This window comes from Galeopterus variegatus, unplaced genomic scaffold (assembly GCF_000696425.1).
Source record: "Galeopterus variegatus unplaced genomic scaffold, G_variegatus-3.0.2 Scaffold1213, whole genome shotgun sequence".
Lineage (NCBI taxonomy): Eukaryota > Metazoa > Chordata > Mammalia > Dermoptera > Cynocephalidae > Galeopterus > Galeopterus variegatus.
Window position 1 is genome coordinate 24,041 of NW_007727324.1, and position 23,463 is coordinate 47,503.

The 23,463-nt window shown below is 38.2% G+C and overlaps 1 protein-coding gene across 1 annotated transcript in view; it reads left to right on the forward strand.

Annotated features, from left to right (window-relative positions):
* The window catches only part of PIWIL4 (piwi-like RNA-mediated gene silencing 4), a 45,521-nt gene extending 22,321 nt beyond the window's left edge, over window positions 1-23,200 (forward strand). The window contains exons 10-20 of the mRNA XM_008575590.1: window positions 129-246; window positions 2,692-2,803; window positions 5,848-6,032; window positions 8,075-8,147; window positions 11,628-11,825; window positions 12,996-13,099; window positions 18,810-18,880; window positions 19,463-19,574; window positions 21,233-21,358; window positions 21,820-21,967; window positions 22,651-23,200. Of these exons, the coding sequence (XP_008573812.1) occupies window positions 129-246; window positions 2,692-2,803; window positions 5,848-6,032; window positions 8,075-8,147; window positions 11,628-11,825; window positions 12,996-13,099; window positions 18,810-18,880; window positions 19,463-19,574; window positions 21,233-21,358; window positions 21,820-21,967; window positions 22,651-22,767 (1,364 nt within the window). The 3' untranslated portion in view covers window positions 22,768-23,200. The remainder of the gene's footprint in view (window positions 1-128; window positions 247-2,691; window positions 2,804-5,847; window positions 6,033-8,074; window positions 8,148-11,627; window positions 11,826-12,995; window positions 13,100-18,809; window positions 18,881-19,462; window positions 19,575-21,232; window positions 21,359-21,819; window positions 21,968-22,650) is intronic.
* Window positions 23,201-23,463: the final 263 nt, after the last annotated feature.

Genomic DNA, 23,463 nt, shown 5'->3' on the forward strand with positions numbered 1-23,463 from the left:
TCGAACAGTGCTATCCAGATGGTGAATCTGATTCAGCTGAAGTGAAAAGTTTAAACTGTGCCTGAGATGGGTTGAGGTTATGTTGAATATGTTCATCTTTTCACTTTATTTTTGTTTGCATTTAATAGGGCTGACTAGCCAAGCAACCTCTGATTTCCAGCTCATGAAGGCTGTGGCTGATGAAACACGTATCAGTCCTTTGGGCCAGCAGCAGCGTCTGGCCAGGCTTGCTGACAGCATCCAGAGGTAGGTACTGCGATGCCTTTCTGAGGCCACGTGTATCTTGCCTAAGGCTGAGTGTGTAGAATTGAATGAACTACATAACGCTTCATTCCACGATGAAAATGTCTCGTGCTTGTTGATTCAGAGCAAGGCACTTTTGAATGGTGCTGTCCAGAGCCCAGAGTCCATCTGAGATGGCTCAGGACGAGTGAGTTGCGGGAAGTGATCGGATACCACCTGCTGCAGCTGGACAGCTGTGCTTACATCTGTTTAATACATTGAGGTCTGGATAAAATTTTGAATGAATAAAAGGGTTATAATCTAAAAAACAAAACAAAACTCCAAATGAAACAAACAAAAACAACCAAAACACATACCGGGTCCCCAGTATTCATGGTCAGGAATGCTCAGATCTTAATATGGTGGCCTCTGTAGACTGACCTTTAGGAAAACCCCACTGTATATTCTTTAAACTTGAGATGCCTTTGTGCCCTCTGGTTCAGCCGATCTAATTCTTAGACTGTGTTTCTGCCCTCATTTATGACAGTTTGCTGTAACCTGTGATGGGAAAATTGACCTTTCCCTGATGCTCCCTTTTGACCTCCTAAAACTGTTCTGTCTGGTAATATAGCCCCATGTGGCTACTGGACACTTGAAATGTGCCTAGTGACACATCTTGAAATAACATTTTGGATATATTTGGTTAATTAATATATATTCTAAAAATTACTTCGTTTGTTACTTTTTACTTTTTTTAATGCACTATTAGAAAATTTAAAATTACACATGTGGCTTGCTTTATAATTCTCTTAGACCACATTGTTGTAGAATGATTGTTTTTCTTTAAAAATTTTTTTTGTAAGTAATACTAGCTTATGAGGAATTTGGAAATTTACATAAGAAAAAAGAACAAAGAATATTGTATACTTAGTAAATATTTGTTCAATGAATGAATCAATCAATTGAATGAATGGTATATGTTCTTTAAGATATTTGAAAATGCATGTAATCTTGTTCTTTTTAAGAAAATGGTGTAGTGCTATACATCATGTGTTGTAACTTGCTTTTTTCACTTAAAGGTTTTTCTTGAACATTTCCATTTGATAAATGTGCAACTCTAATATCATGCTCGTGGTTTCATAGTTTTCCATGGCATGGATACACTTTGCCATTTATTCTGGACATCCCCCAGAATTATGTCTACTTGAGAAGAGTTTCCTGTTTCATTCTCCTTATACTGGGCTGTGGATTAGTCTTCCTGTCACATCTACCTGCCACCTTTCAGTAATGCCACATACCTCACCTCATTTCCTGACCAATGACGGCCTCACCCATCTCCTCTTAGGCAGACAGTATCTGAAGCAAAATAATTAATTCAAGGGATTCAGTGTGACCAGACAAGACATAACCTTAATAGATGAAAATAATGAGCTGTTGCATAGAGGCAGTGGTAAAAAGGTTTGAGCTCCCCTAAAGAACGAGGCAGAGCTTTAATAGGGAAACAGAAGTGTGGATCTCATTAGTCTTCTGTGAGTTTCTGGCTTATTATGCTCTGGGTTCTACCTAGGAGCCAGGAGACAGTCAATGTAGTTGCTGTTCTCAAGGGGTTTATGGCTCAGTAGAAATTACCATATATCGTAATCAATGAGATAAACTATGATTATTAAATTATAAACTTAAAGTATTATGTAAGTATAAAGTACTGTTATTATTACTAATACTAATATTCTCATACTCTTCCTACTATCTTGTCCATCCTATGAATCTTCTGAAGCTTAAATCCTTATGTTCCTTTCCTTTATCATCTATCCACTCCCAAGCTAACAAATTCAAATATTCCCAGAAGACATCTCCACATCCACAGCTCCAAAATATCTTATTAACAAATTTCTCATTAGGAATGATAATATCCCATATTTACTGAGAACATAGCATGTGCCAGGCATTGTGTAACTTTCCATATATTGTCATATATAATCTTTACATCAACCCTGTGAAGTAGCTACTTTTATTATCCCTACCTTTTGCTAGTAAGGAAACTAAGGCTTTAAAAGATTTAATAGTTTGTTTAATAGTCACATTCAAGGATACTTCAGAACATTCATGGAAAAATAGAATTAAAAGGTAATGGAAATTTTTCCATGAACTTTTTGAAGGCCCCTCGTATTTTTAAAGGGTAGAGCTAGGAGTCAACCCCAGGTCTTTCTGGTGGAAGTCAGATTTTTCTAACCAGTGTGCACACCCACTCCTGCCCGGAAGCCCTTTCCCATCCTTTCATGTCTCTGGTGGGCATGGTTATCCTGTAATTCTTTTGAGCAGGGGAAAAAATGGCAGATAGAAACAGAAGCCAGGAATTCTAAAGACACAAAATCAGACCCTGAATATTCAGTAAGTTAAAAATATATCTCCAATGATTAAAATTCTTTAGAAAGTAAGCACTTTAATGATTTAAAACAACTCTGTCAACAGAAACAAGGATGCACATTTCGAGCTAGAGAACTGGGGGCTGCATTTTGGAGGCCAAATGTCTCTGACTGGACGGGTTGTGCCTTCAGAAAAAATATTTCTGCAAGACCACGTAGTAAGTGCTCTGATTTTGTTTTCATCTAAAAGTATTTACTTGAATATGTGTTAAGTTTGATCATTTGCCACAGTGACTAGTGGGCTTGGAATATTCGTCTAGTTTCTCCATGGCCACATCCCTGTCCTCTCTTTGTCCTGAGATTTTAGGTCCCCTCTAATTTCCTTTTCAGTCTGAATTTACTTGCATGAACTTAATGTCATCCAGCAGATACAATTTAGGTCAATTAGAAAATGATATTTCAAACCATGGCAATTAAAACATACCTACCTATTATTAATAGGTATTGTCCTACTCTTAAGTGACTTTGAAGAAAAAAGACATAGTTACCTGAGAAAATTCTATTAACTGGTAAAGGTGAATTCTAATAGACTATGTTTCTGGATACCAGAGTTGTTTTTTTTAGTTTCTGTGTCAGTTGTGTCTGTTAATCTTTCAAAGTAAAATGCCACACAGTTGGTATAAAAATGAAGAAATTTGCACAGAACTCATCCCCAGAAATAGCACTTGGGAGAGAGACATTCTGAAACCTGAAGAGACAAATCATTGCCACTTCCAGGCTTCAGTTGAAGAAATGAAGCAATTTTATGCAAAAATTGTGCATTATCTTTCAGCTTTTCTCCTCTGTTTTGCCCATTTTTTTAAACCAGTTAACATTTCGCTTCATATTTGAAGGCTCTCTTTATTTGGTATAGTAAACCAACATGTTTAAACTAATATAGCCGAGCAACAAATGGAGGAGCTGGGGAAAGAAAAGAAAAAAAACAAAACAAAGCTTTAAAAAGTACTAACATGTACCCCACGTAGGGTCTTGGTCAGGGGTTAGTAAAGAGAAGCTCAGTTTCAGATCCATGTGTGAAGCAGGACTTAAGATACTTAAAATGATCCATCTCATCTTCTCTATGAGTAAAGTCATACTTATCAGAGCTTTTTTTTTTCTTCTTTGCATTTTTTAGTGTGGAAATAGGTCTCCATAGGAGAAAGGTAATTAAAACGGGAGAATATGCCCCCTAGACGTAGTGGATGGCTAGAGGCTACTATGTCACTGACTGCCTGGCTGATTCTGCTTTTCTGAAATTAAATTCTAGGAACTGAGTAAACTAAAGGTTCATTGACCTCAGGGTGTGCCTGGGCACATTGTCCTGGGTCTGCTCCCAGCCTCCATATGATGACAGCAGGTAGAAATGTTGTGAGCAAGAGGGCTGTGGCTTTCCTCATACCGCAAAGGAGAGAAATGAACATTGACTACAGATAGAACTGTCTAGGCAAGGCTAGCCCTTTCCCTTTGTTCTCGGGCTGAGGTCTACTCCTGGAGCTGAGTCCCTGCCTGCCACCTAATGGGAAGACATCATGAAGATGGCTGGAAGCCAGGGTGCTTGAGAGAAAGTGCCCTGGCTCCAGTATCAGGAGACCAGCTTTCTAAACCTGTCACTGCTGTCAACTGGCTCCATAACTCAATCTGTAGAATAAGGGGACTGGATTGCTTCCTAAACATTAGTGTGCAACTTGTTAACATGCAGATTCTGATTCAGTGTGTCTGGGGCCCAGGACTGTGCATTTCTCTAACAAGCTCCCAGGAGATGCTCATGCTGCTGGCCCACAAGACAACACTTTGAGTAGCAAGGAATTAGATGACAATGTGATCCTGTTATCGCCAGACCCTTGCCCTCTTGCATTAAACAAATGACTCAAAAGTCCAGAAGTTGGTGGAAGGTTTAGAAGGTTTATTCAGATAACCGGCACCTGGAGAATGACCAGGCTAAAATCATCCCAATTTCTGATACCTGTTCTGGGGTTTAAAAAGGGAAAGAGGCAGAAGATGAGGTAAGGGTCTTTGTTCTGAAGGAAAAGTAGGGGGGATCTGGGAGCAGCAGATAGTCTGAGTCAAATGTCAGAGTCCCATGATGGATTGGAAACTTCAGCGTCACAGAGTCTGGGTCAGCTTCAGGTCCTTGATGTTACCTTGAGGTTGGAGTCTATCTCCTAGGGAGAGGTCAAGGATAATAACCTTAGTCAAACATCGTAAAAATACCTAACTTGGGCTTCTAATTAACATGGATGCAGTTTTCCTTTAAGAGGGGGAGTTTACAACCAGCTAGGTTGTCTTGCCTCTCTCTTGTATCTCCTCTTGTTTGCAGCTGATTAGAGAGGTAAGAAAAATAAGAAACTTACTTTCAGTTCTTAATTGTAGGTGTACAACCTCTGAAGTAAATCGACATAAGAGGGGGTGATTTCTTCTCTGGGCAGACTCTCTGCTAACCTCAAGGAACTGATGATTATCAGTTCCCAAGTTAAGGGTGCTGGCTGAAACATTCTGCTTGGTCTTAGTTAACCCCAAAGATGGTTGTTTTTCTGGCTAAGGTCCCTTTCAGTCCCTCTTAATTCTAAAAGTGGGTCTTCCCAGCCCACCATTAGATTACAGTCCGTGGATATAAGCAGAGGGCTGAGGACCAGGCTAAAGTCTCTCCTCTTTTTAGTGCAGGGAGCTTGTTGTTCCTGGTCACGTGGAGAACCTTCAGAGAGTGAGAAAGGAGCCTGCACCCTGGCCTTATCTTTGCGTCTAGATGTAGCTACTCCTTGCATCTAATGTATAGTCTTAACTGCCCGGTAGGGCTTAGAGTATCAGTAATCATTGTTTTCTATCTGAGATATCTAGATGCCCTAAAGCAAAGAGATCAAACTGGACAGCCTGCTTTCCTGAGCTATTTGTAATAAAGGTCATAGATTTTTAGAGCTGGAGGGGAACTGCAGAGATCTTTGAATGAGATGCCATTCTTTGCACGAAGAGGACACCCCGAGGTCTTACCCAAGGTTCTGCAGCCAGTGCTTGGCAGACTGGGATGATGTCCCGATGCCTGCACTCCCAAAAAGCACCTGTATTCTGTTCAGATATGCAGTGCTTACATCTGTGTTTTAAGACTGTGAACAGCAAACTGCACTAAATAGTTCTGTGTGACAAACATTGGCCATCTTCACACTATCTTTATTTAATTTGCTCTCAGAATAAGTTTGCTAAATTCTTTCATGATCATTATTTTTCTCAGTGTCAACCGGTGTCTGCTGCTGATTGGTCCAAGGATATACGAACTTGCAAGATTTTAAGTGTGCAGCCTTTGAATAAATGGTTGGTTTTTTGTAGTAACAGAACCGAAAATGGGACTGAAAGCTTTGTGAACTGCTTGAAAAGAGTTGGAAGTTCCATGGGATTTAACGTGAGCTACCCCAAAATGTGAGAATATACTGAATTTCTTTTCATATATGAATTTGGTTTGGTTGGAATTTAGGAAATAATGACTGACATATCTACAAAATCTTCTTTATCTCAGTAAGATTTCCTAATAAGAGTATGAAGTGCAAGAAAATAGTCATAAGTAGGTTGATTTTGTAATGAGTAAATTTTTTATATAAAGTTAAAATATAATTTATGTTGGTCTTTGTAAAACTTTGTTTTCATAGTTATTCTTAATCTCATTACCTCAAAATTTTTTCAGTACTAGTTGGGATGTAAATCCTTAAGTTCATATATTGCCTTCTCAATTCTTTTTCTTCTTTTATATCGGTTCTTTACAAAACTTAACAGCAAATAGGATATTAAAATGTAAAAGTTGCATTTCCTGACTTATTTGATAGACTTTATGGTTTAGAATTTAATGTAAAAATAGATCTAAAATAAGCTTTTCTGATACTGTTACTGTAGCATAAGATTAGTTATTTAGATAGTTTTATGATAAAATTAGTCATTTATTTTATTCTTTGAACATTTATTAAGTACTACTCTGTGCTAGATATTATGCCAGTTGCTGGGGATGAGAAAGAGAAAGAAATCGCTTTAATTTAGTAAGCGATACATACATACATGATCACACTCAAAACTGAATATTTTGCATTAGAAAAGTCATAAAGTTGGTCGTGCTTCATTTTACTGAACTTGGTATGCTTCGAAAAGATCATCATATCAGCTTCTTTTTCTTTGTTACAGTGGAGGTGCAAATGTCCTAATTGGCAGGGTGGGAAATTATTAATTAAACACACTGTTGCTAATTAATTACATCAGCAGCACAAGCATTGTTGAGAACCATAGTCACTTCCAAAGTCTTCTTTGTTTGGAATTCTCCTCTTACCAATTCTATTAACAAATCGCCTGGTTTGAGTTTCATGGCTCTAATTCCTCTTAACCCATGAGCTAATAAAGCAGGAAAAGATTATGAAAGAAGGCTGGGCTGGCTTCACAGACTCTTTCTCATGTGAATTCTGGGAACAAGCCCAAGCCCGGGTTCTGTCCATGGCCTGTTTTATTTGAAAGCCCATGTTTTATTCCATCCTTTTTCTTTCTCATGAAGCATCCATTTACCTGTTAGATTTATATGCATAGCTTCTCCATTTAAAACATTTGCCTGATGATTTTAGAAGGAGCGGACTGTAAGAGGGGCAGAGTTGGAGCACAAGAGTTTGAACAAGAAAAGTCAGAAGCATTTAGTTTTGAAAGGCTGCTGCCAGCCATTCACGTAGCTCTGTTAGAATCAGCAATCAGGAGTCAGTGGTTCTGCCACCTGCTGGGCAGTTTTTAAAGGTCACTGGGCATTGAGACAATCCAATTATAAACACATAAAAGAGGCTGATTCTATGTAAGGATACTAGATTTATAAATTCCTGTGTGGGGGAATTATTTCTGTAGCTTCCAGCCCCTAACATAATGTAGGCGCAGAACAGTTAATTGATAAATACTTGCTGATTGATTGATGGATTAAGGCTAGGTATTCCAGCTTCCAAACAAGCCACTATAAAGGAAGAAGAATTGTTTCGTCTGAATCATGAAGATTAGCTGAATATCTTGGTCTCATAAACCTGGTGATTCCTAAAACATTTATCTTAAAATTCCCGTAGGGATTGAGTATTGGAGAAATAGCAATCCTGCTTTAACTTGAATCGTGTTTCAGACGCTTGATATTATGAGACTTGTGATTTTAAAAGTTTACTTTCAACTCCACTTTGAAGAACAGAATTAATTGTAGGGATTCTGTACAATTTAGAAAATTTTATTTTCTACTGCACTATTTTTTATGCTAATAAAAATTATTTTAAAATATTTTTGGCATATCTTGTAGTGATAGAAACAATTTTAGACTCAAAAGATTTTCATTTTTCTCCAATGATTTTTTCCTATAATTACTAGTCTGTTATGAAAATCTATTTGTGCTAGTTCTAATGCCATATGACTATGTGCTACAAAGAAGGGAATTATATAGCTTCAAAATTAATCTTTTTATGTAGCATAAAAGTACAAGAAAACCCAGCTGCATTCTTTAGAGCTGTACAGCAACATGTTGATCCTGATGTTCAGTTGGTAAGTATAGGATACTGTTTGTTTTTTGATACGTAATTTAAATTTTTTCCTTACATCTACAGTCTTAGAAAGGATCTGAACATATTCTCCCATGATATGTTTATAAATTGCTCTGCATTTCCCCAAAGCACCCAAGAAAGTACTAATCTGTATATTTTAATCAGTATTTTATTTCCCTTTTATATTTCTAATATTGATTTTTAAATATTTTTGTTACCCCTTTATTAGCCTCTTGAATGTCTGCATATTTTTCAATTTACTAGGGGTGATCTTTTACTTGTTTTAAGAGAAATTGACTCCCACCTTATCCCATAAATGCTGGGGTAACCAGCATTCTCCCCAGTATTTCAGGGGATTCTTGGAGGGTTTAGATTTTTCTGAGTCCCCTATGGCCCCAAGTTCCCGCTTTCTTTGACTTCTTGCCTCCTTCTGTGTGGTTTGTCTTTTGTGCATGCCATTTTCTCCTGCACCACATCACCCTTTGGGACATCTGAAATTGCATCATTTCCCAAAGTTGTGCCTGCATGTGTGTGTAGCTGACTTTGCAGACTGTTTGGGACTATGGCATGATTACACCACATTCCAACATTCCAGACAAGTTAAAATGGACATCATTGTTCTTAAAATCTCTTAACCATTCCTATTTCCTGGAAATTTTTTCTCTTCTACTAGGCCCTTGCCTGCCTTGATGCTGCAGTGCTTTTTCTGTCTGTTCCATCCCCTCTTCTCTTCTCCCTAGCTCATTCCACCCAATTCCCAACATTCCTGTTCATATCTCATGCGAACTAGCTTAGCTATCTTTTTTTTTTTTTCTCTTTTGGCCAGACACAAAAAAATGGTCCAAAGGATGTTATATTAAACCAAGAAAATTCTCACCCTAAGAGTATTTAATTTTTACTTAAATAAAATCAAACTTATAGATGAGTTGCAAGAATAGTAGAAGGAACTCTTGTATATACTTGACCCAGAATTGCTAATTATCGATATTTTGCCATATTTGCATTATCATTTCCTATCTTTTATCCTGAACCGTTTGAGAGTAAGTTACAGACAAGATGCCCCATTACCCTTGAATACTTTAGTGTATTTCCTATAAACAAGATTATGCTCCTATAGAATCAAAGGACAACCATCAAAATCAGGAAACTATTCTTCATGTGTCCCACTAATATCCACTGTAGTAAAAGGATCTAACTTGTTGCACTTAGTTATCCTGTCTCTTTAATAGTTCCCTAGTTTTTCCTTGACTTTGATTACCTTCCAGTTTTGGAGGGTACAGGCCAGTCATTTTGTATAGATAATGTCCCCCAATTTGGATTTGTCCGATGTTTTCTCATGATTAAATTCATATACTGTGCTTTTGACAAGAGTTAAAATGATGCTGTGTTCTTACTACGTCCTACCAGCTGGTGCTTGGTTAATTAAAGTGCTATCTGCCGGATTTCTCCACTGTTAACTTACTCTTTTTCTCTTTGCAGTTAATTTTTTGTGTGTGTGTGTGTGTAGATACTTTGAGTGTATATAAATACCCTATTTCTCATCAAACTTTTACCCACTGGTCTTAGCATCCATTGATAATTCTTGCCTCAATCTGTTATCACTATGATGTCTATCAAATGGTGATTTTCTAATTCTGTCATTCCTTCTTTATTGATTAGGTGGCATAGGAATAACTTTCTCTTTTTCCCATTTCTTTGTTTGCTTGTTTATATCAGTATTGACTCATGAATTCCTATTTTATTTAATGGGTTATAATCCGTTACTATATTTATTTATTATTATTTATTTTGATGCTCAAATTGTCTCTCATTTTGCCAGTGGGAGCCTCATTCAAGCTGGATTCTGTGCCCTTTTCATATGTCCCCATCTTTCTTTGAACATTTCCTTACTTTCTGGCATCTTGTAGTTTTGCTTTCCAGTCCTGGAATCAGATATTGCTCCAAGGAGCCCTGATTCCTTTTGGTAGAGAAGGATGTTGCTGTTCCAGGCTTTCTCAATGGACAGAGCTAGGAAATATGCGTGTGTACCTATTTATGTATAAACACTTATATATATACACACACACATATATCTACAGTTGGCCCTCCATATCTGTGGGTTCCACATCTACAGATTCAACCAACTGCAGATTGAAAATATTTTTTAAAAAAAAATAATACAACAGTAAAAAAAATTTTTTAAAAACAGTATGACAGCTATTTACATAACGTTTACATTGTATTAGGTTTTATGAGTAATATAGAGATGATTTAGAATACATGGTAGGATTCGTAGGTTATGTGCAAATACTGTGCCTTTTTATATTAAGGGACTTGAGCATCCACGGTTGGTGTCTATAGGAGGTCCTGGAACCAATCCCACACAGATGCCGAGGGACAACTGTGTGTAGTTCTAACCCAATACACAGAAAAGCTTTCCCCTCTCCATATCTGTGCCTCCTTCTCTGGTAGTGAGGAACATGGCTCCTGTTTCCCTCCACGTATGTGCTGACTTCTCCATCCCTGGTGTGTAGCTGGTCTTGTTTGGTCCCATCTTCTCTCAGTCCTGTCCTCACTGGGCCACTGCCTTGTTCTGCTGCTTACCTTGCTTGGAACCAAACTCCTAGGATGGAAGGAAGGAAGGCCTCTATGAGGATTTTGCTGACAATTTAAAAATATTTTCCCCCACTTTATATAATTAAATGTAAATAATTTTAACTTTTGACATTATGATGTTAAACAGTCATTTTATTTTTGTTTTCTCATTATGAATATGCCCCCTTGGGGGCTTTTGAAGGTAGAGAATAAAAGGTGGGAAGGAGACGAGGGTAGTCCAGGAGGGGCCCTTCAGTGTGGGAAACACCTGATAAGTAGGAGTAGTTACAAAGATGGGTGGAATTAAAAATACTAGAGGACCTGAAGCTTCTTTATCCTTATGTTCCCTTCCCCATATCCTTATTCTCAACTCCCAGTAAGAAAAAAAAAAAAATGGGTTAGTTGGTTTGTTTCCTTTGTCCTGATTATCTGGTACCCAATGGGAAAAGTACCATCGTTTAAGCTAATTCTCCACTTCCCTTATCTTTGGGTGGGGTTGAGCAAGGGTCCAGTGAGAATGAGAGCTAGAAAGCCGTAGGCAAGAGCCACTGCAAACTGGGGTTGGGGAGGGGTTGCAGAGATAGCCAGAGAAGGAGCTGGGTGAGGAAGGAATTTGAGGGGACTAACAAATCAGGAGAGAAATGAGGAGGAAGGAAAAGCCAAGGGTGATGGGTAGGATTGGAGTGGAGCTTTGCAGACTGAGTGGCTGATGAAAAGGCATTTCAAGTGGCATTGATCAATTCACCCATGGTTTAAAGGCCATTTAAGAGAACTGTAGGCATGTTAATATTTGCTTCTTGGGAACTTAGGGCAAAAGATGTTTAAAGAGCCCATGTATTCATTTTTTCAAAAGCTACTTCTAAGCATAAGTAAATTGATTTTATCTTCTGCTGTCTTTTCCTTTTAGGTGATGTGCATTCTGCCTTCTGATCAGAACTATTATAATTCTATTAAAAAATATTTGAGCTGTGACTGCCCAGTCCCAAGCCAGTGTATCCTTGCTCGGACCTTGAATAAACAGGGGATGATGATGAGTATCGCCACCAGGGTCGCCATGCAAATGGCCTGCAAACTCGAAGGCGAGCTGTGGGCTGTGGAGATACCTGTGAGGACTCTGTCACGTTTTACCTTTCAGTAATCAATTAATTTTTTAAAAACAAAAGGAGATAACGAGGGGTCTTCAAAAAGTTCACGGAAAGATTTGTATTATCTTTTAATTCCATTTTCCCACAAACTTTTTGAAGTACCCTCATATTATCACATGATCCCAGAATTATTTGGTTTGTTTGTTTGTTGAGCTTTTACCCTGGGCTGTGGCATTCCACAGGGCACTGCAGGGATATCCAAAAGGTGAAATATGGTCACTGTTCTCAAAGAGCTTCTGTTAAGCTGCTAACTTAGAATGTATCATGACAGAGAATCCAGTTTGCCCTAGAACTGGAGGAACTTGACTTGGGTCTTCCCAGCTGCTATTTTAAAATCTGTGTTCCACAGCATCTGCTTTTACCTGCTTTCAGCAGGGTGCTCACTCTCAGAATAGCCTTGCACCTCGGATCGGGCCTCCCCAGAGATTGGAGAACTGGCATAGCCTGTGACCTGAACCTCCTAACTGTGGTGGGAACTGAGAAAGTCCTCTTCTCTTTCCTGAACTGAAGCCACCATGGGAGAAAGTGAGGAGAATGAGAAATGAGGGCATATTGCCCTTTCTCTTACATGCACATAACCAGAATGGGTGCGTTTACCCCTAGCACCCCCACCGGAGGTGCATAGCCAAGTGAGATCTCAAGAACGGGAATTGAATTCCTCTTCTTGTTTCATTGGACCAGAGGCAGGGGATAAATGGACTGACCTCTCTTCCAGAATCTCTTTAGCCACTGGTGCTCCTTGCCCACCCCCACAAAGGATGATGGCTATTTTAGACTATAGCAAGTCTTTTAAGCAAAGTATGTATTATATTCTTCCCTCCATCTTTAAGTCTCTCTGGTTTCTGGTTTAATAATCTGTGTCATCAGGATCTTGATCTCCCTGACACATAGCTTAACTTAAATAAGTTGGAAATTGGGGACAGTTTTTAAAAACTTCATATTAGAAAAAATTTAACACATCTCATTAAAAGATTTTATATCGATTATATGTTGAAATGCTGATTATATGTTGAAACATTTTGGATACATTATGTTAACTAAAACATTAAAATAAAAAACTGTTCATATTAAATCATTGTTTGGGGAAGTGATATCTCATCCATTAAATCATGACAAATTTAATTTTATAGTTAAAGTCCCTGATGGTGGTCGGTATTGATGTCTGTAAAGATGCATTCCGCAAGGAAGTGGTGGTGGTTGGATTTGTGGCCAGTGTTAACCCCAGAATCACCAGGTACCTTCAAAACTACCTAACGTATTCTTCAGTTAGTTAGACTATTAATTGTGATTTAACTGAAGAACATAACAGCAAGAAATAGTTTGTATTATTCACCTATATTTTAAACACCAATGCTTATGGTCATAAATTACACTTACATATAAAAATGTGATTGATGATGTTGGGGTAATATGTAGCCTCATTAAAAAACTTTTTATACATTCATTAGGACAAACTATTGTTTGTGTTCTAGTCATATTCTCCAAATGATGGATGTGCAGAAATTCTTGTACATTTATTTATTTTCTGATTGTCTACATTGTACTGGACACTGTACTAGGTACTTTACATATATTATGTCAAGCGGTTGAGTTTTGGAATCTGATTCCCTGGATTTTTACCCTGATCTGCCACTTACTTATCTGTGACTGAGGTCTAGTTATTTAATTTTTCTATGCCTCACTGCAGTCATCTGTCAAATGGGGATAATAATGGTGCCTATTTCATAAGGCATTCATAGGAATTATGTAAGATAAAGTGCTTAGAACATTGCCACCCTTAGTAAATGCTCAATATGAGCTAGTTGTTATTGTTATTGATGCTCAGACACTTGATGTGGTTCACACAGCTATTAAAAACATAGGCAAAATTAGGGATAATGCCTTTGGCTCACAGTATGCATTAGATTGTAGTTCTTAGAATTGTTTTAATATTTGCAACTAAACAATGTGTTTTGAAATTGTAGGAGCTGCTTGCAAAATGTTTTCTTCCTGGCTTAAGCTATTTGATTTACTCCATTATATTTGTAGTTAAGGACTGGCTGGTTAACTCAGTTGATTAGAGGACAGTGCTGATAAATTTGTAGTCAGATATACATTCAGGACTGTGGGAAACAGGAAAAATAGCACCAGACTTGGTGTGCCTACACTTCATCACAGTTCATTAATCAAGTTGATAAAGGACTTCCTTTTTTTTTTCTTTATGCATCTAGAATTTATTTTGGTGTAAAGAGTGAGGAAGGGATCCACCTTAGTTTTTCTCCCCAAATAATCACCATTCGTGGGAAATTTTTCCATTAGTTTTTTCCAGCTTTATTGAGATATAATTGACAAATAAAAATTTTGTATATTTAAGGTGTACAACATGATGTTTTGATATATGAATACATTGTGAAATAATTACCTCAATCAAGCTAATTCACGTATCCATCACCTCACATAGTTACCTTTTTTGTGTGTGGTGAGAATACTTAAGATCTACTCTCTTGGCAAATTTCAAGTACATAATACATTACTATTAAGTATCGTCAACATACTGGACATTAAATGTCCAGAACTGATTCATCTTATAACTATCCTTGCATTCTAGCAATAAATCCCACTTCATCATGGTGTACAATTCTTTTAATATGTTGTTGAATTTGGCTTACTAGTGTTTTGTCAAGGATTTTGCATCTATGTTCATCAGCAGTATTGGCCTATAATTTTTTCTCTTAAAGTGCTTTTGTCTGGCTTTGGTATCAGGGTAATGTTGGCCTCATAAAATTGGTTTGGAAGTTTCAATTATTTTGGAAAAGTTTGAGAAGGATTGATGTGAATTCTTCTCTAAAATTTGGTAGAATCTGCTAGTGAAGCTATCAGGTTTTCTTTGTTGGGAGATTTTCGATTTCTAATTCAATCTCCATGCTCATTATTGGTCTGTTCAGATTTACTATTTCTTCTTGATTCAGTCTTGGTAAGCTGTATGTTTCTAGAAATTTATCCATTTCTCCTAGGTTATCCAATTTTATCCAATTTGGGGGTATTTCTGTGGTATCAGTTGTAATGTTTCCTTTTTTATTTCTGATATTATTTATTTGAGCCTTCTTTCTTTTTTTATTAGTCTAGCTAAAGGTTTGTCAATTTTATCTTTTCAAAAAACCATCTCTTAGTTTCTTTTATCTTTTCTGTTGTTTTTCTCATCTCCATTTCACTTATTTCTGCCCTAATCATTATTTCCTTCCTTTTGCTAATTTTGTATTTAATTTGTATTTTTTTGTTTTTCTAGTTCTTTGAGGTATAAAGTTAGATATTTTATTTAAGAGATTTCTTCCCTCTAAAGGCATTTATCACTATAAACTTCATCTTAGAACTGCTTTTGCTATATCCCATAAATATTGGTATGTTGCATTTCCCTTTTTATTTGTCTCAAGATATTTTTTGATTTCTCTTTTGATTTCTTTTTTGACCTATTGGTTGCTAAGGAGTATATTGTTCTATTTCTCCCATTAGATCTGTTAATATTTGCTTTATATATAAGGGCACTTCAAAAAAGTTCATGGAAAGATTCATATTACCTTTTGATACTATTTTTGCATGAAATTTTTGAAGTACCCTTATATTTAGGTGCTCTGATGTTATGTGCATATATATTTACAATTTATATATCCTCTTGATGAATTGACACCTTTATCATTATATAAATACTTTCTTTATCTTTTATGAGTTTTTTAACAAAAGCCTATTTCATCTGAGTGCAGCTACCTCTGCTCTCTTTGGGATTTTATTTGCATGGGATATTTTTTTTTTCATTTTCAGTCTATGTGTCCTTAAAGCTGAAGTGAATCTTTTGTAGGCAGCATATAGTTGGGTCTTGTTTTCTGTCCATTTAGCCACTCTGTGTCTTTGGAGTAGAGAATTTAATCCATTTATATGTAAAACAATTATTGCTACATAAGGACTTACTATTGCCATTTTGCTCAGTATTTCCTGGCTGTTTTGTAGATCATTTGTTCTTTTATTCCTCCCTTGCTGTCTTCCTTTGTGATTTGATGGTTTTCTATAGTGACACGGTTGGATTCCATTCTTTTTATCTTTTATGTATCTACCATAGGTTTTTGCTTTGTGGTTACCGTGAGACTTAAATAAAACCACTTATAGTAATAATGGTCTATTTTAAGTTGATTACACCTTAATTTCAATCACAGACAAAAACTCTTTACTTTTACTCCCTCCCTCAACATTTTATGTTTTAGATGTCACAATTTACATCTTCATATATTGTGTATTTATTACCAAGTTATTGTAGCTATAGTTATTTTTAACACTTTTTTCTTTCAATCTTATACTAGAATTATAAGTGACTTACACACTATCATTGCAATATTGCAGTATTCTGAATTTACCAGTGAGTTTTACACTTTCATATGTTCTCATGTTATTGATTACAATCCTTTCATTTTAGCTGGAACTCCCTTTAGTATTTCTTGTAAGGCAGGTCTAGTGGTAATGGACTCCCTTAGCTTTTGTTTGCCTTGGAAAGTCTTTATCTCTCTTTCATTTCTGAAGGACAGCTTTGCTGAGCAAAGTGTTCTTGGTCGGCAGTTTCTTTCTTTCAGCACTTGGAATATATCATCCCAATCTCTCCTGGCTTATTAGGTTTCTGGTGAGAAATCTACTAATAGCCTGTGGGGGTTCCCTTGTACATGATGAGCCTCTCTTCTTGCTGCTTTCATAATTCTCTGTCTTTGTTCATGTTGAATTTTTCTACAGGTTAAAGCTATTTGGAAACTTTTGAGTTTCTTGTACCTGGGTGTCCCTACCTCTCCCCAAATTTGGGAAATTTCAGCCATTATTTCTTTAAATAAACTTCCTGCCCCTTTCTATCTCTCTTTTCCTTTTGAAACTCACATAATGCAGATGTTAGCTCTCTTGATGGTGTCCCATAAATTCCTAGGCTTTCATTATTTCTTTTTATTCTTTTATTCATTTTTCTCTTCTGACTGGGTATTTTCAAATGACCTGTCCTTAAGTTCACAGATTCTTCTACTTGTTCAAGTCTGCTGTTGATGCTCTTTATTGCATTTCTCATTTCATTAATTGGATTCTTCAGCTCTAGAGTTTATATGGTTCTTTTTAAAAATGATTTCTATCTCTTTATTGAAGTTATTTTCTGTTCATGTGTTGTTTTTCTCTATCATTGTGGTCTACCTCTGTTTTCTTGTAGCTTGCTGAGCTTTCTTTAAAAAATTATTTTTAATTCTTTGTCAGGCAATTTCTTTGGGATCAGTTACTGGAATATTATTGTGTTCCTTTGGTGGTGTCATATTTCCTTGATTTTTTGTGTTCCTTGAAGTCTTGCACTGCTGTCTTTACATTTGCAGAATCAGTCATCCTCCTCTAGTTTTTACTGACTGGTTTCAGTAGGGAAACAACTTCACCAGTCAGCCTGGCTAGGGATTCTGAGGCTCTCTTACACTTTTCTATGGACATGTCCACTCCACACCTCTTGTTCCCTCTTGAGAGGAATTCTTAAGTTTGTAGGCTTTCTCTCAATTTTACAAAGCCAGGCCAGGTGCTGAGAGCCTCCCATTTGTTTTCTGTAGGGATGGTGCCTTGTAATGCTCAAGTTTGTGTGCCTTCTCTTAATCATGCAGAGTTGGGCTATCTGTCTATATGAGACACTTGTACTCACCATCTGTCGGGGAGCACTCTGGAAGCTGGCCTAGAGGTGATAGTGGTGCAATGTGTGGAGCATTTGGGGTGTGTGTGGGCCATTTGGGGTGTTCTTCAGGCAAGGAATCCCAAGTAGTTCATGGGTGGGCTTCCTTATGGAGCCCATGGAGTAATTAGTAGGATTCACAGCCTTTCTTCCTTGCTCCCAGACTGTCCCAACCTCTCAGCTATGCCAATCAACTTGGTGTTCTGGGTGAAGTGAGAAAGAAGTGAGCATCTTAGCCAGCTTCCTGCTCAGCTGGAGGAGCTGGGTGCTCACTCACTGTGCCCTCACTTTCCCCTGTGGGAGAAATCACAGGCTGAAGCGGGTCTCTTATGGCACCAAACTGTGCTGCCTTGGGGAAGGGATGATGCAGGTAAAGTGAATCTGTTTTTCTTACCCTCTTCAATGCATCTGTTCTTGGATTATTTGCTCCAACGGTGTGCTGGAACTTCTCCATTGGACTTTTGGACTCCCACAGAGGTACTCTCATCCGTAGGTAGTTGTCAAAATTGATGCTACTAGGGGAGAAATGATCTTGCTGAACTCACGCAGCACTTCCACTTTGTTAACAGAATTCCTAATTGTGTTACTATTGTTGCATATGTTTAGAGAACTGTAATATTGTTGGTGCATACTTATCACTAAATCATTTCATTTTCCAAGTGCTTTTAATTAATTGATGACGTTAGCAAAAGAACTTTCTTTCTTCTAAAATCTAGATAAGTTACTCTTGTTAAGATTTCAAGTTCCAAAGGCTCATCTATAGAAATGGAAGTTTATGCTTGAGAAGGCTTTGAATATTTTGAAAGCAGAAGAACTACTGCTAAACTAATACATTCCTTTATTATAATAATACAGTAGCCTCTATTTATTAGTGTTTACTGTATACCAAGAATTGTGATAAGTATTTTACATAATCTATTTAATTTTTACCACAATAGTATCTTGTAAATCTCCTTGATACAGATGAGGAAACTGGGCTTAGGTTCACATGGCAAAATTATATGCTGGTGAGTATACTGGCCAGAATTTGAACTCAGATACATCTGATGACTACACTTTAGTTTCTCTTCTCAATAAATTTATTTTGGAGAGAGGGACTTTTTAATATAGTTGTGATCATATAGCATATGAAAAATTGTGAAAGTTGATTTTTACTCCTAATGTTTATTCCTTAATTTAATATTAATGCATGTTTATAGTAGAAATCTTGAAGTTGAACTTTGCTTTTGTTCTTTGCTTACTTTAGGTGGTTTTCCCGCTGTATCATTCAGAAAGCAACTACTGATATTGCAGATTGCTTGAAAGTTTTCATGACTGGTACTAAAAACATAGCAATGGGGGGAGGGGGGCTCCAAGATTGTTCCTTCAGACCTAGAGTCCACATGCTTATATCAGACCAGACAGGTGTCTTCCCCCAAGCCTATCTATGTCAACTGTCACTCAGTTGAAGATCCCCAAAGCTATATGCTGACTCAGGTTACTAGTCAGATTATGTAGCATTTACATTTGTCTGTGTGTGATAAAGAAAGAACTAGAAGTAAATTTTGTGGCTGCTGGTATCCCTGGCAAGCAGTTTGAAGGCCAGAAGACACCTCCTCCCTAGAAGAGCTAGGAATATGCTGACTCAGGTTACTAGTCAGATTATGTAGCATTTACATTTGTCTGTGTGTGATAAATAAAGAACTAGAAGTAAATTTTGTGGCTGCTGGTATCCCTGGCAAGCAGTTTGAAGGCCAGAAGACACCTCCTCCCTAGAAGAGCTAGGATTATGACACAGCAGTGTTAAGTCTAGACATAGGAGAGAAGCCTTCGGGCTTGGGATAAGGATGCTAACAGATAAAGTGGCATAGCGGGAGAAGAGGGGGAGACAGCAGATGAGGAATGGCGGCCTCTTCACAGCGAGATGCAGTGCTAAGACAGCAGTGCAAAGACGGATGCAGGGTTCCCACTTCCTCACCAGCCCTGGCCTAGGTCTCTCAAGTAGTGTGACAGAATCCAGCTCAAATACCAGGTATTAATTAATTATTGTTTTATCCCCCACACTCCCAATTATATAGAGTATTCAGCTGTAACTGTTAAATACAAGGTATGCTAGCATAACTTTTATTTTTTATGCAGTTAAGTTTCTCCCTGTTTCTGCATCATGCCAGTACAGCTGTATGGATTCCCCCTAGATTGGAGGGTAGTCAGGATGGTGTAACATAAATAGTGGTGTAAGCTTTCGGGGCCCTGGGTGGGGACGCCTAGAAGAAAGCAGGTGTCCTCCAGAGCAGTTGACGCTGAGATTCAGCAGGAAGCCTGCAGGACTGCTGGCAAGTGAAGATGCTTCATACATATTAATATATCATGAAAAAAACCAAGCTGTGGTTTCAAATTCGAGGCCCAAATCAACACACAGGGCTGAAGCCTCTGAATTACAGGCCCTGATACGCAGTTAAGGTCTGTGGAAGGTGATGTGAGGAGTCTGAATGCCATGAAAGCTGAACTGCAGGTGGAAATCAGACCATCTTGAACACTGACCACCTTGCTCCATTGTGACATTTCTAGATTAAGTACGAAATTTTCCTCAGGGATTATGTGAAGTGGCAAATGCAAGAACAATATTAGAAATGGAAAATGGGGGAGGACAAGGACCTTAAGTCAGCTTCTTAAAGTATTCAGAAAGCATCTAATTCCAAGCAGTGCAGAGCTTCATTTGTAGGGTTACACCATCAACCAAAGCACTGCAGCCAGGAGCTGAGTTTTGACCTCAGCCAGTTAGAGAGGAGGGAAAGCCTGGTAGCTTGGTGGCAATATCACCTTCAGCTACACCCAAAGGGTTAGAGCCAAAATCTCTCCCCACTGATCTCAATGAATGTATCTATTAAGAATCATGAGTATGCAATTGAGGGATGCAGGAGTAAATTTAGAAGCTGACAGGGCTAAGGAGTTACTTTTTTCATACTGTAACATCAACTTTTAAAAGTTTAATATGGAAAACATTTACAATATTTTTAAAAAATAATTAAAATGCTTAAAACTTCACAGTGATCCTTGCATCCCAGAAGTTTCTTCCATGATGGCAAACATTTGGATTTGGCCTTGGCTTTACAAAACACTTTAATACTTGTTCATTCAGCATTTGGCCACAATGTATATTTAGTCCATCCATTGGCTCACACAGGCATGAGTGTCCCGTGGTTCAGAAGGGATGACTAGAGGCGGAAGAGTAACTCGGGGTTCTTCCTTTCATACTCAGAAAAAAAACTGAGAGGAAGAGTGAAGGTGAAATAGGGTGACTATTGCTAAAGGCAAAGAAAGAAAAAGAAAAATCTTGTCTCCATGGATAATTCTGGAAAAGTTTTGTTTGGAAGTGCTCATGGACGTTCATTGTCCTATTAGGCATTCCTTCCTTTGCACCCTGTAAATGATACAAACCAGGCAAATGACTTGGCATACCACATTTTTGCAACAAATGAAAAAAACCTCCTAATTTAGAAAATTTTATGTATCTCTAGGGAAAGAAAGATTGTGGGTATTTTTTATTTTCTTTGTTTTGCATTGTTTTTTCTAAGGAATATTTATTTAATTTTAAAAAATCACAAAACAAAACACAAAAACTGGTAAGCAGAAGCTACATGGATTGGTTTGAGTTCTCTCCTTCTTATTTTTTGCCTCTCTGGTTCTAAGCTCCAGACTGTCGGTGATTGTGGTCAGGAGGAAGTGCGTGCCACGATTCTTCACAGAAATGAGCCGAACTATGGAGAACCCCCCACTTGGCACGGTCGTGGATTCCCAAGCTACGCGTTCTGAATGGCAAGTGCCAAGTGCCGCCGGAAAACCCGCTTTTTTTGTGTGTGTGTCCTTTTTGAGACTGGCCGCACCGTGCTCAGCCACTGAGCGCTGTGAGCGCATTGGTCATCCCTATATAGGATCCGAACCCGTGGCGGGAGCGCTGCTGCACTCCCAGCGCCGCACTCTCCCGAGTGTGCCACGGGCTCGGCCCTGGAAAACCCGCTTTTTTTGTGTGTGTGTCCTTTTTGAGACTGGCCGCACCGTGCTCAGCCACTGAGCGCTGTGAGCGCATTGGCCATCCCTATATAGGATCCGAACCCGTGGCGGGAGCGCTGCTGCACTCCCAGCGCCGCACTCTCCCGAGTGTGCCACGGGCTCGGCCCTGGAAAACCCGCTTTTAACAAAACGTTCATTGTGCGGTGTTTAGGTGTGGCCTTATTCCGTTTGCCTTCTTTCCCACATTCATTCCTTTTCCCCCTCAGGTATGACTTTTACTTGATCAGCCAGGCCGCCTCTCGGGGAACTGTTAATCCCACCTACTATAATGTCATCTATGATGACAATGGCTTGAAGCCCGACCACATGCAGAGACTTACATTCAAAATGTGTCACTTGTACTACAATTGGATGGTAAGTGAAAGCTGTTTACCTGTGTAAGTACGTGTGGTACTGAAGATTACCACCTAGGAATTGTCACCTGATTCACCTTTGTATCCGCAGGCATAGTACAATACCTGACTTTTCACAAAGGAGGAATGAATGAATGACTCCTTAGGTCCACAGCAGAAGGACCCAGTTTGTCATAGAAACAAAATGGCAATAACTATTATACTAAATTAATACTTATAGTTTCTAGGGGACTTTATTATATACATAATAATAAAGCCTGGGAGGAAATCAGGGTATTTTTATCTCCATGTTACAAATAAGGAAACTGAAGCCAGCTCAGATGTTATGCCTGGTGGGAAGTGTTAACAGGCTTGAGTCGACTCCGTGTTCCTGTGCATTTGGCCAAGGTCAAGGTTTGCTCTGAAGCCCTTGGAACATGAGGTCATAGGAAACTGAGATTCACTCTGAGTGCGCTGGCTCCCAGCTCCCAGCACTGGGAAGCCAGATTGGCCCTCCACCCTGTCTCACTGAGTGAGCTCGAGTTCCCAGTGAGTGAGGTTTCCCTTCGTTGTTTGAATTTGGTTATTGTTTACCCAGAAACACATTATATTGTACATATAACCAGTAGATGAAAACACTCAGAAAAAAATACTTTGAAGAACAAGTTATCCTCTTAATTATGGTCAATATCTTTTCCTCCTCAGGGCTTGATCAGTATCCCAGCACCATGCCTCTATGCACACAAGCTGACCTTTCTGGTGGCACAGAGCATCCATAAAGAACCAAGTTTGGAATTAGCCAATTCTCTCTTCTACCTGTGATGACATGAACCATTGATGTCCCTGGGTGAAGAATCCAAGGAGTAGTTGATATACTTTGTACAAATCTGACATAACCTCAAGGCTGTGGTTGGGGAAAGGGGGTTGAGCTTAGTTTTAACTTCTAGGAAAACAAATTAAACTTAATCAGAGACAGTTCAAAGAAATATATGTTATTTTATTTTGAAGAGTTATATGTTTGGAGTAAATTCCCCTTGTGGTATAGATAGAAGTAAAATACACTATCACCTCTAAAGAATCTCACAAAGTTAAATATTTTCAAAGAAAATAAATGTTTGCATGATATTTTGATTGTAGATAAACAGAGTCTAATTTCCACCTTAGGTTTTGCAGAGGTTTTCTTAAGTAATGTTATAGAGCATTTTGTAGAGTGGTTTAAAGAATTATTAGAAAATAAAGAAAATTCAGAGCATTACATGTTTATTGTTATTTGAATTTTAAGTTGACATTACATGCGAATCTCATCATTTAAGTATTTTCAGCAAAGACTCGTACCCAGAGACCACATCACCATCAGTCCTTGAGTTCTATTTCTGAAATTAAACATCACTTGCTCTTTTGATGGGATTTTATTTCGTTTAATAGCAAATCCCGTCAATGATGATCTTGCTTCCTGCTCACTGAGAAAACAGAAGCCATCAGAAGAGAACTCTCGCAGGCTCCCATTACATCTACCCT